The following is a 15,092-nucleotide window of genomic DNA, read 5'->3' as shown; positions in this document are numbered from 1 at the left end:
ACAATAACAACAACAACTGCTTTTACCACCTGCCACAAAGTTTGAGAACTTGTGTTCTCCTTTTTTAAAATATTTCTAACTTGCCTTGATTTTTTTCTTTGGCTCATATGTTATTTAGAAGTGTGTTGTTTCGATATCTACTCCTGGGGGATTTTCCAGTTATCTTTCTGTTATTGGTTTTTAATTTAATTCCATTTTGATTTGAGAGCAGAAATCATGTGATTTTATTCTTTTACATTTATTAAGTGTGTTTGATGGTTCAAGATATAGCCTATCTTCTTGAATTTTCCATTTATTCTTGAGAAGAATATGCATTCTGCTGTTGTTGATGAAGTAGTGTTTGGATTTCCAAAATATCCAGTTGATTGATGGCATCAACTACAATTCAGATTTTCTTACCTTGGCACTGGTTGCCATGGGGTTTCTGCTCCATTCTGCCAGGATCTTGTCTGTCTCTTCAATTTTAGGGGCAAACTTTGCCCCATGACTCCCTGCTCTTAGGGATCTATGAAGAGTTGTTGATTCTTCAGTTTGTTCAGATTTGTACTTGTTTTTAAGACAGAGTGGCATTTTTCAAGCTCTTTACAAGTGGAATTGGCAACCAGAAGTCTCCATAAATACTTCAATTATATTTATTACTAATATTCACTACATGAGTAAAAGTGTCCTTAGAGTCAAAATGGTGGGGTCAAAGAACTGTACTTCTTTGATTTACATATACCCAGTTTTGACCCAGCTTTTAAAGAACAACCCTATCCTATCCCCACCCCATTTATAAAATACAAAAGGATTTGCTTAGCTCTACTTACAAGGTACAGGCAGATGAAAGCCAACACAATGGTTCCAATCATCCTGCTTGGGAACTGAAAGTAGGGGTCCCACTCATATATCCTGGTTTGGAACCAAGACTTCTTTCTTTCTCTGTGAATGAATAAACATCAAGAGAAGATAGGTTGTGATTGGTAAACAAATGCCCGATTCTTCTGAAAATAATGTCATTTCCTCTTGATCTTAGAGTTCAGTGAAGAGAAAGAGCACTGGAAGATTCCACTGTTGTCATCCTCCCCTTACTCTTCAGAACAGGGACTCAGTTTTATTTAGTACAGCAATTTACTAGATAAAAGGTTATAGTTCTTGACCTTTCTTACAGCGAAGAGTGACCAAGACTAAACAGGCCAATGAGACCTGAACAGAGGTGTGGGGTGGGACTTGAAGAGGCTGGCCAGATGGAAGTGACACAGCTGGGAGGGCTTCCTTTGTCATTACTCATTTCTCATGCCTGCCATTTGAAGAGCAGATGTGGTGGCTGGTCCAGGTCGGCGCTCCAGCATCTATTCTGGATCAGCCTTCGTGATAGCAACCCACTAAGTTATCAGAGGAAAAAGACAGATGATGGGTAAACTGCCATGATGGGCAGTCCAGGGTAAGTATAGACTGCCTGCTTCCAGAATTCTTTTATATGAGAAAGAAATAAATCTGTCTCTTGTTTGTGCCATGATTATTTTGCATTTTCTGCTACATGTTGCCAACTATATTTCTAGCCAGAGAATTAGCTTTGCAACTGTGTGACCTTGGATTAGACATACGCCTTCTCTGGGAAATATCGCCTTGTATACAGCGGCAGTGGTAGGGGTAGGTAACCTGAATGATCACTGAAGATAGGTGCTTTTTCCTGGCCAAGAGCTATGTCATCTTTTATTGGTAACAGCACCTCAGTTCTTCCCTGGGTCTGTATTCTTCCCTACCATCAGTCCTGGTGGCTAAGTGAGGCTGAACCACTTCTTAGGTCCAGTGGTGAACATATGACCCTGGTTTGCATGCATGCATGCTAAGTCACTTCAGTCAAATCCAACTCTGGAACCCCATGGACTGTAGGCCACCAGGCTCCCCTGTCCATGGGATTCTCCAGGCAAGAATACTGGAGTGGGTTGCTGGGCCCTCCTTCAGGGGATCTTCCTAGCCCAGGGATTGAACCTGGGTCTTTTATGTCTCCTACATTTGCAGGCAGGCTCCTTACCACTGGTGCTACCTGGGAAGCTCCTGACTCAGATTTAACAATCAGTTTACTCCAAACACCTACGCATAGTAATTGTTTCTAGTATGGCATGTGGTTCAACTTGATCCAATGAAACACGTTCATGGGAATTTTGTTACAATTACTTAGAAGAAAACACTCTTTTCTGTGAGCTTAAGCCAGAAAGGTAAAAGCTTAGAGATTCTGGTCTCTTGATTAAAGTGAAAGAGAAGAGTGAAAACTTAAAACTGGCTTAAAACTCAACATTCAAAAAATGAAGATCAAGTCCCATCATTCCATCTATTTCCCAGACATGGCAAAATAGATGGGGAAAAAGTGGAAACAGTGGCAGATTTTATTTTCTTGGGCTCCAAAATCACTGCAGATGGTGACTGTAGCCATGAAATTAAAAGACACTTCCTCCTTGAAATAAAAGCTTTGACAAACCAAAACAGTGTATTAAAAAGCAAAGATATCATTTTGCCAACAAAGGACCGTATAGCCAAGCTATGGTTTTTCTAGTAGTCATGTGTGGATGTGAGAGTTGGACCATAAAGAAGGCTGAGCGATGAAGAATTCGTACTTTTGAACTGTGGTGCTGGAGAATACTCTTGAGAGTCCCTTGGACTGCAAGGAGATCAAACCAGTCAATCCTAAAGGAAATCAGTCCTGAACATTCACTGGAAGGACTGATGCTGAAGTTGAAGCTCCAACATTTTGGCCACCTGATGTGAAGAGCCAACTCACTGGAAAAGACCCTGATGCTGGGAAAAATTGAGGGCAGGAGGAGAAGGGGATGACAGAGGATGAGATGGTTGGATGGCATCAACAGCTCAACAGACATGAGTTTGAGTAAGCTCCTGAAGATAGTAAAGGACAGGGAAGCCTGGCGTGCTGCAGTCCATGGGGTCACAAAGAGTCAGACACGACTCAGTGACTGAACAACAAAAGCAGAGAGATGAGGCAGAGACCTAGTTCTGATGACATCAATCAAGCCCCTGGATCCATCTGTGTCTGAAACTGACGACTTCTAGAGTTTTTAATTATGTAAGGCCATAACTTTTCTTTTTCTCTTTACACCCATTTGAATTGAGTTTCTATTAACAAACAAGCGGGCCCTAAAATAGTGCCCTTCCAGTCATCACCAGGTCTCTGACATGTCAGAACTCATCAATATATGTGCAAACACAGAGGGGCAAAGAGAACTGTGCTTACTGAAGGGGGTACTTCCTCAGGAGCCGCTTGACATGCTCTGCCTGGTGAACTTCCAGGAAAGGTTTTTCTTCCTGTGAGAAAAGAAAGAGGTTGATGCTTTGGCTCAGAAAGTCTTATTAGAGTTTTGGTCTCTCTGAAGGACTATTGCCACGAAGGCCAGGATTTGGGGTAAAACTTGGCTATTTTCAACTGAACCATTCCCAGACACCTGTCATTTATTGAAGAGACAATAGCGTCCCATTTCCTGTTTACCTAGTACTTGCTTTCAAGAAATGCTAGAGGCCTGACCTTCCCTGACTCTTCTGTTTCCTGTTTATAGCAGCTTTTGTTTTGCAAAGTTGATTTCCTTCTAAGATTTGGTGATTTCTCATCAGAGTTCAAAATACTATTTCAGGAATGAAACGCTCCACATCCCAGCGTTTTTATTTTTTATGAAAAGAAATTTCTCTTGCTTATTTCAGCAACACAATAATAGTAAGGGACTTCTATACCACACTTTCAACAATAGATAGATTAGATAGATAGATAGATAGATCTATAATAGATAGACAATCCAGTTAGAAAATCAATAAGGTAACAACTGACTTGAACAACACTATAGACCAAATGGATCACGCAGACACTTACAGAACATTCCATATAACACCAACAGAATACATATTCTTTTCACAAACATTTTCTAGGATAGAGCACATGTCTGGCCACAAACAAGACTTAAATTTAAGAAGATTGTAATCATACCAGGCATAATTTCTGACCACAAAAAGTTAGACAGTAATAATAGGAGGAAAATTCACAAACAGTACATTCTTGAGCAACCAATGGGTCAAATAAAAAAGTCAAAAGGGAAATAAAAAGTTACCTTGAAGCAAGTGAAAATAGAAATGCAACATATAAAAACTTATGGGATGCAGCAAAAGCAGTTCTAAGAGGAAGTATATAGCAGTAAATACCAATATGAAGAAAAGAAGAAAGATCTCATATAAGCAACCTAACTTTTTACCTCAAGGAACTAGAAGAAGAAGCACAAGGGGTAAGACAGCCTCAATGACCAAACTCTCTGGGTTCCAGTTCTGTCTCTGCTACCGACTAGCTATTGACCTTGGGCAATGCAACTGATGTCTCCAGGTCCAAGTTTCCTAATACAGACAGGGAAAAGTAATAACAGCACCTACCTCACAGGGCTGTTAGGAAAACAGCCTGTCAGGGCACACATGGTATTTTTACTTAGTACTCACCATCTGGAGCTCCCAGCCCAGGTGGACCCTCAGAGATTTGACAAATATGTGCAGGAAGCGGCCCAGCAGGAAGGCCAGGCAGAGCAGCGAGGGCCAGTAGAACATGACAGTCTCGTAATTCCCCACGAACTGCAACAGAAGCAGACCGGGGGCATGGGCTCTAGGGAGGGTTGGGATAGGCCACTGGGGAGGTTGTGCACAGGAGTCTGCCTGTCCCAGCCTGCTCCCACCAGGGCCCACTCTCTCAGAGCTTGGAGGTCAGCAGCCAATCCCTTCCCCACCCTACCCCCGACCCCGCAACCCCACTTCGTCAGAACAAGCAGTAGATTTGGAGTCCAGCAGCCCTGAACTTGAGTCTTAGGCCCCCATTTAATTTTCTACAAAGGGTTTTCATGGGTGTTTTCCCGATTGCATATCTTTTTGGTGGCACAGCATAGCTTGCAGGATCTTAGTTCCCCAAAGGGATTAAACCTGTGCCCCCTACAGTGCAAGCATAGAGCCCTAACCACAGGACTGCCAGGGAATTCCCCTGATTCTGTATTAAATGTTCTTTTGGAAAACACACACTAGAGAGAGGAAGGATGAGAGAGAGGGGAAAAGAGACAAAGACAGAAAGATAAAGGGGAGGAAGAGGGAGGGGGCGTGGAGCAGAAGAGGGAGTGGGAGAAGAAGAAAAGGAAGGAAAGAAGGGAGGAAGGGCCTGTGAGTGTCATCATGCTGGGAGCATCACAAGCTCCCAAAAGTAAGAGGTCTCTCAGAATGGTGCTCATAGTTTTTAAGTTATTAGCTTCATTTTGATAAAAACATTTTTTTCACTCTTTTAAGATAAATAATATTGTTATTTATCTTTGATAATTTACAAGTTAGTTTCCTTTTTTTATGTTTTCAGAGTATTCTTCCCACCCTTGAGAAATCAGAATTTTGATGCAGGGATGTTAGGGTGGGGTTAGACACATTCTGAGATGCAAGGGCTGATGTCTTCATCTTCCAATGTATGCTTATATCTGAGACATAGTCATTGTAGTATTAATATTTCAGTGTCTTTTTTATTATCTATATCCATATAGCTATATCTGGGCTTCCCTGGTGGCTCAGATGGTAAAGAATCTGCCTGCAATGCAGGAGACCCAGGTTCAATCCCCGGGTTGGGAAGATCCCCAGTGGCTACCCACTCCAGTATTCTGGCCCAGAGAATTCCATGGACAGAGGAGCCTGGTGAGCTACAGTCCATGGGATCACAGAGTCAGACACGACTGAAGTGACTTAGCACATGGCACACAAATTTTATCTAAATTTCCCCTTAGAATTTGACATTTTAGACCCTTTCCAATGTCTCATTTTTATAAACAATGTTTCCATTAATACATTTGAAAACATGAGAACAGGTCTTCATTACTTCCTTAGTCTGGATTTCAGTCCCATGATTGTTAATTATTAAGTCATGTCAGCCCCTGAGCCTTACTTTCCTATCAACGAACCGGGTGTGAATGGCACTAACACACTGGCTGCCTAGTATCCTGAGAATTCTCCAGTTAGTGATTGGGACTGACGCATAGCAGTTCTTGCTGTTAGAGATTCTGAGCACAGAAGTAAGACCCTGCTGTCTCCTCCAATTAACCATGAATATTTTGAATTACAGGAGAACTTCCAGAAGACTGAAAGTTCTCCAAGACTCCAAAGAAAATACCTGTGCTCTGGAACCTCAGGCACTGTGAGCAATGGGAAGAAGGGCTTCTTTTGGGACAGAGATCCACCATAATGCCCTCAATCCTGGTGCAGAGATGCAGAGGGAAGGTCTGACCTACACACCTCATTGTCTAATCTGGTTCCCCGCAGACTCTCTTTATCACACCCCTTAATCCTCTATAGTTACTGAAGCCCAGGAAAGGCTTTGGCAAGGCTCCCATGGGCTCCTGGCCCAGGTGGCCTCCTTGAACTCCTCTCACCCGCCTAGTAAGCCTTCTGGGTGCAACATGATACCTCTCTTTCATCTTGCTTACTTTCCTGGGTATAGGGCTGAACAGATAAACCAGCTTCCTATAATTCTGCGGTAGACAATGCACGGCAAAGCAATAAAGGGTACATTGAGTCCACTTGTCCCATTTTATAGACCAGAGAAACTGAGGCTACAAACAGGAACAGAGAAAAAGGAGCTTTGAAGTCAGCCAGACTTGGTCTTAACTCCCAGATCTATTGCTTCTCAAGAGTTACATAATATACTTGTGCCTCAGTTTCCTCACCTATAAAATGGGTTTGCTGAGAGCTTCCCTCCCTTGAGGGGCCACTATGGGCATCACCTGTGAGGACATCTCCCGTGAATGACACCTGATCAACACAGGATGCTCTGCAAATGGAGGCATCATGAATGGCTCCAACTCCCTTTGTGTCCACATGAGGAAGCTGGGGCCCAGAGTGGCAAAGCCTTGTTCCAGGTCACATAGAGAGTTGGCCATAGTGATAGGACTGAGCTACTTAAGTACAGTTCAGTGGGGACTCACCTGCCCATGGGGACACTGTATGATGTAAAGGGTGGTGACCACAAACCTGCAGGACAGAAACAGGGTTGGAGTCCTGGGGTCCTTCCCGCACAGCCTCTGTGAAAACAGCTCAGATTCCACCTGCCTGGAGTCCTCTCCCCATCCTTCTGGGAGGACTGGTTCCCAGGACTCTGTGTGCATCTCACCCAGATCAGGCACCTAGCTCGTGCCTAGGTACATGCACGCAACATTCATTTAACATGTCCTCACACAGTCCTAGAATCCACAATAGCAGAGTAGGGAGACTCAGAGGGTTCTCGTCCTCTCTCCCTTCATCACTCAGGGAGACTGAAGCCCAGAGAGGGAAAAGGATTCATCTAGAGTCACATTCAGAGCCAAGACCAAGTCTCCCAGCCCTGGGGCTGAGGCTTTTCCTGCCTGGCCTTGTCTGTAAACACTCCTCTGAGGAATAAGCCTCAAGGGTTTCCCCCAGCTGGTCATATTCAATCTTGGTGCCCATACTCCTATGGTATACAAGCTGCTAAATGCTTCTGGCCACCTTTTCCTCACCAGCTCAGAGTCTGCCAGAGGCTGTTAAGATGATATTACTTCATGTCTAACCCTTAATACCCTGTCTTCTAATTTTTTTAAATCAAGCCACTAATTAGCAAGCCATTTAACAAACTCTGGAATTGTAGCTATCAGGGTATCATTTGCTTGAGAGTTCCCTCCATTTGTTTACATACTAGGTCTGGGACCCCTGCTCCACAGAAAATGCTGTGGGGGAAACAAGCCCAGTAAGGGGGTTGCGGGCAATGAAATGAGTTTGAGGGCTGGAGAGTAGAAGTGTTCATGGGATTACTCAGCCAGAAATATTCTCCAGGGCCAGCTCTGTGCTGGTTCGGCATCAGAGCTGAGGGCACAGAGCTCAAGAGGAGGATGAGAAAGCTCCCACATCTAGGGGTGATGATGAATAAAGGATGAGCATGTGCCCATCACCGGGCCAAGGGGGAAGACGCTCCATACAGGGAAGAGCAACATGCAGACAAAGAGGCCAGAACGCACGATCCATGACGGTCTGTTTTGTCTTCCAATGTATTCCCTGGATCACAGTGGTATATTTGCTGAATGAAGAAGTGGATGGATGAAGGAATGAATTCAGGAGCCTTGCATGACTGGAGGTGTGTGCTAGAGACCGTCAGGCATGGAGAGACGGGGATAGGCCAGATTGTGATGGCCCCAAATACCCTGTTAAGGCCCCTGCACTTTCTCCTGGGCTCCCAGGGAAGTGACAACAGCAAGAAGTCACATCCAAATGGGACTCCTGCTTCTACCTGTGGGTCTACCTGACGGCAGTTGACAGAAGTGAGTTTTTCTACAACCCTGACTTCTGGGAATATTCTAATCATGGACAGGCTCTTGTGGAGCTGACAGAATGCAGATTGACCTTCTGAAGCCTCAAGTGCAGTCCCAAGGAGGGGCCACGGTGGGCCTGGGACGTCATTCCACCCACCCACCCTGAGCCTCAGTTCTGGGCAAGGTGCCCTCCAAGAGAGTTCTCAGGTCACCACCAGCACTTTGCCCAGAGTTTAGCCATGGCCAAACAAACTGTTGGAGGGGAGGCAGGCAGAGTCCATCTTACCAGACAAGAGAGTAGCTGAAGCCCAGGACGGAGCTGACCAGCCCGAACTCCGATGAGAGGCAGGCGAAAAAGGGGAAGTGGGACAGGCCAACTTCGATGCCTCCGATCAGAAGCACAAAGGCTGGGAGAGAAGGGCCAGAGACTATGTGAGTTCCTCTTCTCACAAGCTCAGGGGAGACTCAGGGCAGCTATGGGGCTTCATGTGCCTTGCAGTCACAGGTCTCAGGACTCAGGGAGATGAGTGAATAAGTCCTAGATTAGTCCAGGGAGGAATGCAGGGATGTCTGTCATGTATTCATGTTACAGAGCCTTCCTGGTACCTCTTCCATGCCAGGCACTGGGCTAACTATTGAGATGAAGAAGACTTGGTCCCTGTCCTTGATTAGCTCACAGTATGATGGGCAGAAACAGACAACATAAATGAACAAACAATCACTACAAGTAAAGCACCATAATGTATACCATAGCAACACAGAGAGCAGGGATGTCCTGTGTTTCAAAACCTCTTGTAAAGTATTATATTTATACACTGTACCCTTAAGGCAATGATAGTATTAATGCTGTCACTGCCTAGTTCTGAGATAGTCTAACAAATCCAGTAAAATGTAATTGGGCAGGGTGTCCTTTCTAAGTGTCTGCTTTGGGCTGGGGCACAGAACAGGCATCAAGGACACAGGAGGAATGAACAAAGTTCTTGCTTTGAGATACTTACAATACAATAGGGAAGACAAAGAGGAAAGTAAATGATGTGATATGTATGAAAGTAGAGGCATATTCAGAGTGCTATGAGGGCAAGAAGAGAAAGTCATGGACCTCACCTAGGGTCTGAGTATGAGGGAAGGCATCCTGGAGGTGATGACATTTAGCAAGGCCATGAAATATAAGAAGGACAGGACAAGCCCAGGGTGACAGAGAAACTGTTGACAGTAGGAATTCAAAATGAAAAGGATAAGAACATTAGGAGCTGGGAACTAGTGAGTCCAGACAAAAGTGGAGGGAAGAAGTCAACTTAGAGAATGTGCGGTTATAATGAGGATACATATATAAAATCACTTTGTGAAAACAGAAGAGGGAACCCTTGAGCCATGAAGCAAGAAACAATGTTCTGGCCCAGCCAGATGCTCAACATATTCGTTTTCAAGGAAACACAGGTCAAGACAACAGTCAGATAGTACTTCATACCTACTCAAATGCCTATATCTTTTTAAAATGAAAATAGCAAGTGTTGGATAGGATGTGGAAAAATTGGAAACTTCACACCTTGCAGATCAATGGAACTAAATGGAGAGCCCAGAAATAGACCCATACACATGTGTAGTCAATCAGTTTTCAATAAAGGTGCAAAGGCAGTTTAGTAGGCAAAGAATAGATTTTTGCAACAAGTAGTGTTGCAAATAAATGGATAGTCAAAGGCAAAAAAAAAAAGAGAGAATTCATTCCACACCTTACACTATAAGCAAAAAATTAATATGCATCATAGACCTAAATGCAAACACCATAAGACTAAAACCTCTAGAAAGAACAAATAAGAAAATCTAAGTGATCTTATTTCTTATATGATACCATATATGGCATATATGGCATATATACCATATATGGCAAAGATTTCTTATATGATACCATAAAAATAAAAATGAAAATATTAGACTTCCTCAAAATTGTAAATGGCAGCTCTTCAAAAGACACTGTCGATAGAATGAAAACACAAGTCACAGATTGGGTGAAAATACTTGTGATTCATACATCTGATAAAATACTTATAGATTATATTAAAAAGAAAACTCTCAAAACTCAACAATAAGAAAACAAAAAACAACCCAATTTTTTAAAGTAGGCAAATGATTGAAAAGACAATTCATCAAAGAAGGTAGAGGGATAGCAAATAAGCATGAAAATATGCTCAACATCATTAGTCATTACAAAAGCGCAAATTAAAACCACAATAAGATACCACTACATGCTTCTTGCTGCTGCTGCTGCTGCTAAGTCGCTTCAGTCATGTCCGACTCTGTGCGACCCCATAGATGGCAGCCCACCAGGCCCCCTGTCCCTGGGATTCTCCAGGCAAGAACACTGGAGTGGGTTGCCATTTCCTTCTCCAATGCAAGAAAGTGAAAAGTGAAAGTGAAGTCGCTCAGTCGTGTCCGACTCTTAGCGACCCCATGGACTGCAGCCTACCAGGCTCCTCCATCCATGGGATTTTCCAGGCAAGAGTACTGGAGTGGGGTGCCATTGCCTTCTCCGTCATGCTTCTTAGAATGGCTGAAATTAAAAAGACTGACCATGTGTTGTCAAGAACAAGAGAAACTGAAACTCTCATACACTGAGGAAGGTAATCAAAACTGGAAAAAAATCACTTTGAAAAATAGTCTGACAGTTTCTTTTAAAATATAATCTACTTCATGGTCTTAATAATCCAGACATCCACTCATAGGTATTTACCCAAGAAAAATGGAAACATACAAGGACTTGTAATCCTTTTAGCAGCTGTATTTGTAATAGCCAAAAACTGAAAATAAATCAAATGTCTGTCAACTGGTGAATGGGTAAACTGTGGTCTCTCCATATAGTGGAACACTACTCAGAAATGAAAAAGGAATTATTTCTGATACATGCTAAACATGTATGGATCTCAAAATAATGATGCTGGTGAGTGAAAGAAGACAAATAATTCCCCCAAGGTCGGGGGAGGGGGGCGGGAAGTGCATTACCTGTGATTCCATTTATATAATTGCCTGAGGCTAGGGGTGATGACCAGATACAGGTGGGAAGAAGAGAGTACAAAGGGGAAAAAGTTAACTCTGGGGTTCATCATGATGATTGTGGTAATGATTTCATAGATGTAAACATTTGCCATGGGCTTTCCAGGTGGCTGAGTGGTAAAGAATCCGCCTGCCAACACAGGAGACGCAGGTTCAGTCTCTGGATTGGGAAGATCCTCTGGAGAAGGAAATGGCAACCCCCTCCAGTATTCTTGCCTGAGAAATCCCATGGACAAAGGAGCCTGGTGGGCTGAAGTCCATGGGATTGCAAAAGACATGACTGAGTGACTAAACAACAAGAAACATTTGCCAAATCTTAACTTATATACTTCTAAGAGATATATAATTTGGTTTTAATTTTCATCAAAAACTCTTAAAAACTAGAGAGATATTGTAGGCGTTTGCTCATAGAGGACTGGAACTCAGGAGAGAGAACTGAACTGGACAGGAGAGGTTTGGGAGTCATTAGATTAGGGATGATTGAACTGTAGGAGAGCCCAGGGCATGGAGAACAAAGAGGCCTCAGATCAATGGCCAGAGAAGTAAGCACAGTTATTTGAGGAAGCATCTGAATGCTTACTGATAGCAAGAAGGCAGTCATAGCTATCACTCAGGAGAGATGTTTAGTGCAGGTGACAGAGAAGCTACCTTCTGAGCCTTCATTCTACTATGTTGAAAGAACTCCTGAATCTAACTAGGAGAAAACGCCGACAAATGAGCTTTGAAACTGTGGGCTCAACATTGACCTTGGGTAAGTAATAAGCTGAAAAGAATGCTGACAGTCCACAAAGTGTGTCCCCTGACCCCAGAGAACCCCTGCCATGCCGTCTCTGAGCAAGAATTTCCGTGGTGAAATTCCCAGCAGGTGTGAGGCAGCACGTGTACCTTGGGCCCACTGCGGGACCAGCAGGGGCTGGTAACCTTCCGAGAACAAGAACATGACCTTATTGGCTGTGGCCCCAAAGGCGACTCCATAGGACCATCGGTTACTGAAAGTGCCCACGAAGTCCAGAGGTCTGTGAATAAGAGAAACAAGTCATGAAGCCAGAAGTGACTCACTCCCACAGTTCACCTCCAAAGTTAACTACCCTGTGCTGGGGAGGAATTATTGTTTAGTGAACTATTCATTTCCTTGGTGGCTCAGCAGTAAAGAATCCGCCTGCAATGCAGGAGATGTGGGTTCAATCCTGGGTCTGGAAGATCCCCTGGAGAAGGAAATGGCAACCGACTCCAGTATTTTGGCCTGGGAAATCCCATGGACAGAAGAGCCTTGGTGGGCTACAGTCCATGGGGTTGTAAAAGAGTTGGACACGACTTAGAGACGAAACAACAACATATCCTGAGGCCCTCTGTGCCGATCTTTGGGCTAAATGTGGATTCAGGGTACTGAAGTGAGGGAGACAAAATCTTGCCCTGGAGAAGTTCCAAGTCTGGGGAGCAAAAGCAAGGACATCAGCAACCATGACAACAAGCAAAATGGGCAAGTGACTCACTTCTCTGAGCCTGAGCTTATTCATCCATCACATGAGGATAACAATCTCTACCTTGTTGGGGTTCATCAGAGTAATGTAGTTAAAGCGGATGGTTCAGTGCCTGGGTCACAGTCAGTGTGCAATAAATGCTAACTGTATCATCAACATTATTATTAATTACAGAGTGATGAGGCAGAGATGTGAAAATTAGAACTCAAGGAAAAATGTGGTAAGGGGAGCAGAGATTCAGAATGTCAGAGCCAGAAAGGCCCTGAAATCTGCCTGGACCACCCAGCTCTCCTGGGACATGACTCATGCTTGCTGCCCCCAGTGATGGGGAACTCTCTCCCCTCTGCTTTCTGGAGTAGCCATGGTGCTGAGCGTGGGAGGGCCCTTCCCACAGTGAGCTGAGCCTCCTTGAGATGTCTTAAGCATAGCTGGGCAGCCCTGGGTGCTGAGGGCACAATGGCTTGGAACTGCATTCTGAATTCTCTGGGCATTGGGTGGGTTGGGGAAGGGAGGGGCAGGGCTATTCTTGGTGGGGAGGTAACTAGGAGTTAGCCTGGCCTTACAAATGGTGTTGGTCCCAAACACAGAGTACCCCAAGCTGTAGTTATGAACCTTGGCTCAACTCACACGATCATTCCGAAGTGGTTCCGCAGAAGGTAAGTGTCATCTCTCTCTCTGTGTTGCTCTCTTCTTTGCAGAAAGGACAAGACCAAAATGATGAAAAACTATAGGAAGAGAAGATGAGTTTGCCATCAGGGAATGTTCATCCTCAGACCTTCTGTGCCCTTACTGAAGGAGAGTGTGTGGGTGACCAGAGCACTCAGAATGTCTAGGACTCAAACTCCAGACTCAGGGAGCTGGCTATGTGCACCCTTAAGTTTCCAGAATGTTTTGTACTGAGCTTCCTTTTGTGTTGGCCTAAATGAACATGGGTTCAAATCTTTCTTTCCCACTCACTGGCTTGAAGGGAGACTTAACTTCTCTGAATCTCAGTGTCCTCTTCTGTTAAAACAAACAAACAAACAAACAGATAATTGTTAGGTGGCAAATCCTTCTTTGCTTTTTATTCCTGTGGATTCAGTCATCCCTCCGATACTTGATGCCCCTTTCCTGTTTTCCTTTTACTAGAAGTATCCCAAGAATTATCAACACTTGGCATCTCCATTTCCTGACCTCTCACTTGCTCTTCAACCCCCTAACCTGGCTTCTACCACCATCACTCCATGGAAGCAGTGCTGGTCAAAGTCGCTAATTACCACCTTGTTGCTCAACCCAAATGTAAACATTAAGCCAGGTCTGCTTGACCTCTCAGCAGCATTCACTGTTGACCTTTTCCTCCTCTTTGAAATACTCTCTTCTCTATGCTTCTGTCAGCCACACTTCTGGTTTTCTTCCAGTACTTCTCAGTCTCCTTTGCTGGATCATTCTTTACCCAGCCGCTACATGTGGAGGTCCCCAAGGTTCACTCCAAGGACCGCTCCTTTTACTCCTCGACTCTCTCTTCCTCAGTGATCCTACCCATGTCCATGCTTTCCATGGCCACAAATACATAGAAGACTTACAAACTTAAATTTCCAGCCCAGACTTGGTCCAAAATTGTGTGTCCAACTACACAGTTAGTATTTCTTTTTGATGTGTTGAATGCTTTTTAAATTCAGTATGTCTTAAATGGAACTCATGAGTTTCCTCCCTGTCTTGTTCCTTTACCCGCACCAAACTTGGATCTCTTCTAATTTTCCTTAACAAGGGAATGGCAAATACCACCATCCTTCCAACTGTGCAAATCAGAAACTGAAGAGTCATTCTCTCCCTTACCTCTGTAACCAACCTGTTAATAGGTCCTACTGATTTTACCTTCTGAACATCTCAAGTTGACCACCATCATCTATGATGATGTAAAATTACCTCACCTGGACCTCTGCAACCATCTCCTCATTGGTCTTCCCTCCTCTCTTGCCTGCCTCCAACCTGATCCCCACTTGCAGCCAGAGTGATCGTTTCAACACTGATCTGATCCCACCATACTCATGCCAGAAATCCTCCAATTACTACCCATTGTATTTAGAACAAAGACAAATCTCCTTTACACAGGGTCTGGCCCTGACCCACCTCCCCAGACACTTCTACCTCATTCTCCACTCCAGCCCCACTTGCCTTCTCAGCTCCTCACAGTCTCCATGTTCCCTGCCCCCATGGAGCCTTTGCACAAGCTCTTCTCTTTGCTTGAAATGTTCTTTACTACATCTTCCAACAGACCTTAGCT

At 44.1% G+C, this 15,092-nt stretch overlaps 1 protein-coding gene across 6 annotated transcripts in view; it reads right to left on the bottom strand.

Annotated features, from left to right (window-relative positions):
- LOC147367201 (stimulated by retinoic acid gene 6 protein-like) overlaps window positions 1–15,092 on the bottom strand; it is a 43,072-nt gene that overhangs the window by 12,412 nt on the left and 15,568 nt on the right. For 4 of the 6 annotated variants that reach the window (XR_015169923.1, XR_015169924.1, XM_086415968.1 and 1 more), the window contains 7 exons: window positions 13,457–13,554; window positions 12,234–12,364; window positions 8,587–8,707; window positions 6,966–7,011; window positions 4,468–4,596; window positions 3,230–3,300; window positions 810–921 (listed from right to left, as the gene is read on the bottom strand). Coding sequence is in view for 3 of the 6 variants with exons in the window: in XM_086415968.1 (XP_086272094.1) it covers window positions 810–921; window positions 3,230–3,300; window positions 4,468–4,596; window positions 6,966–7,011; window positions 8,587–8,707; window positions 12,234–12,364; window positions 13,457–13,554 (708 nt within the window). In the remaining 3 variants the exon portion in view is untranslated. Of the gene's footprint in view, window positions 1–809; window positions 922–3,229; window positions 3,301–4,467; window positions 4,597–6,965; window positions 7,012–8,586; window positions 8,708–12,233; window positions 12,365–13,456; window positions 13,555–15,092 lie in introns of those variants that run through there. The other 2 variants (XR_015169925.1, XM_086415970.1) reach the window with 1 other exon arrangement.

This window comes from Bos grunniens, chromosome 8 (assembly GCF_055505025.1).
Source record: "Bos grunniens cultivar Pamir isolate PY7600 chromosome 8, Bosgru_T2T1.0, whole genome shotgun sequence".
Classification (NCBI taxonomy): domain Eukaryota; kingdom Metazoa; phylum Chordata; class Mammalia; order Artiodactyla; family Bovidae; genus Bos; species Bos grunniens.
The sequence above is the reverse complement of the archived record's forward strand: the minus strand, read 5'-3'. Positions and strand labels throughout refer to the sequence as shown.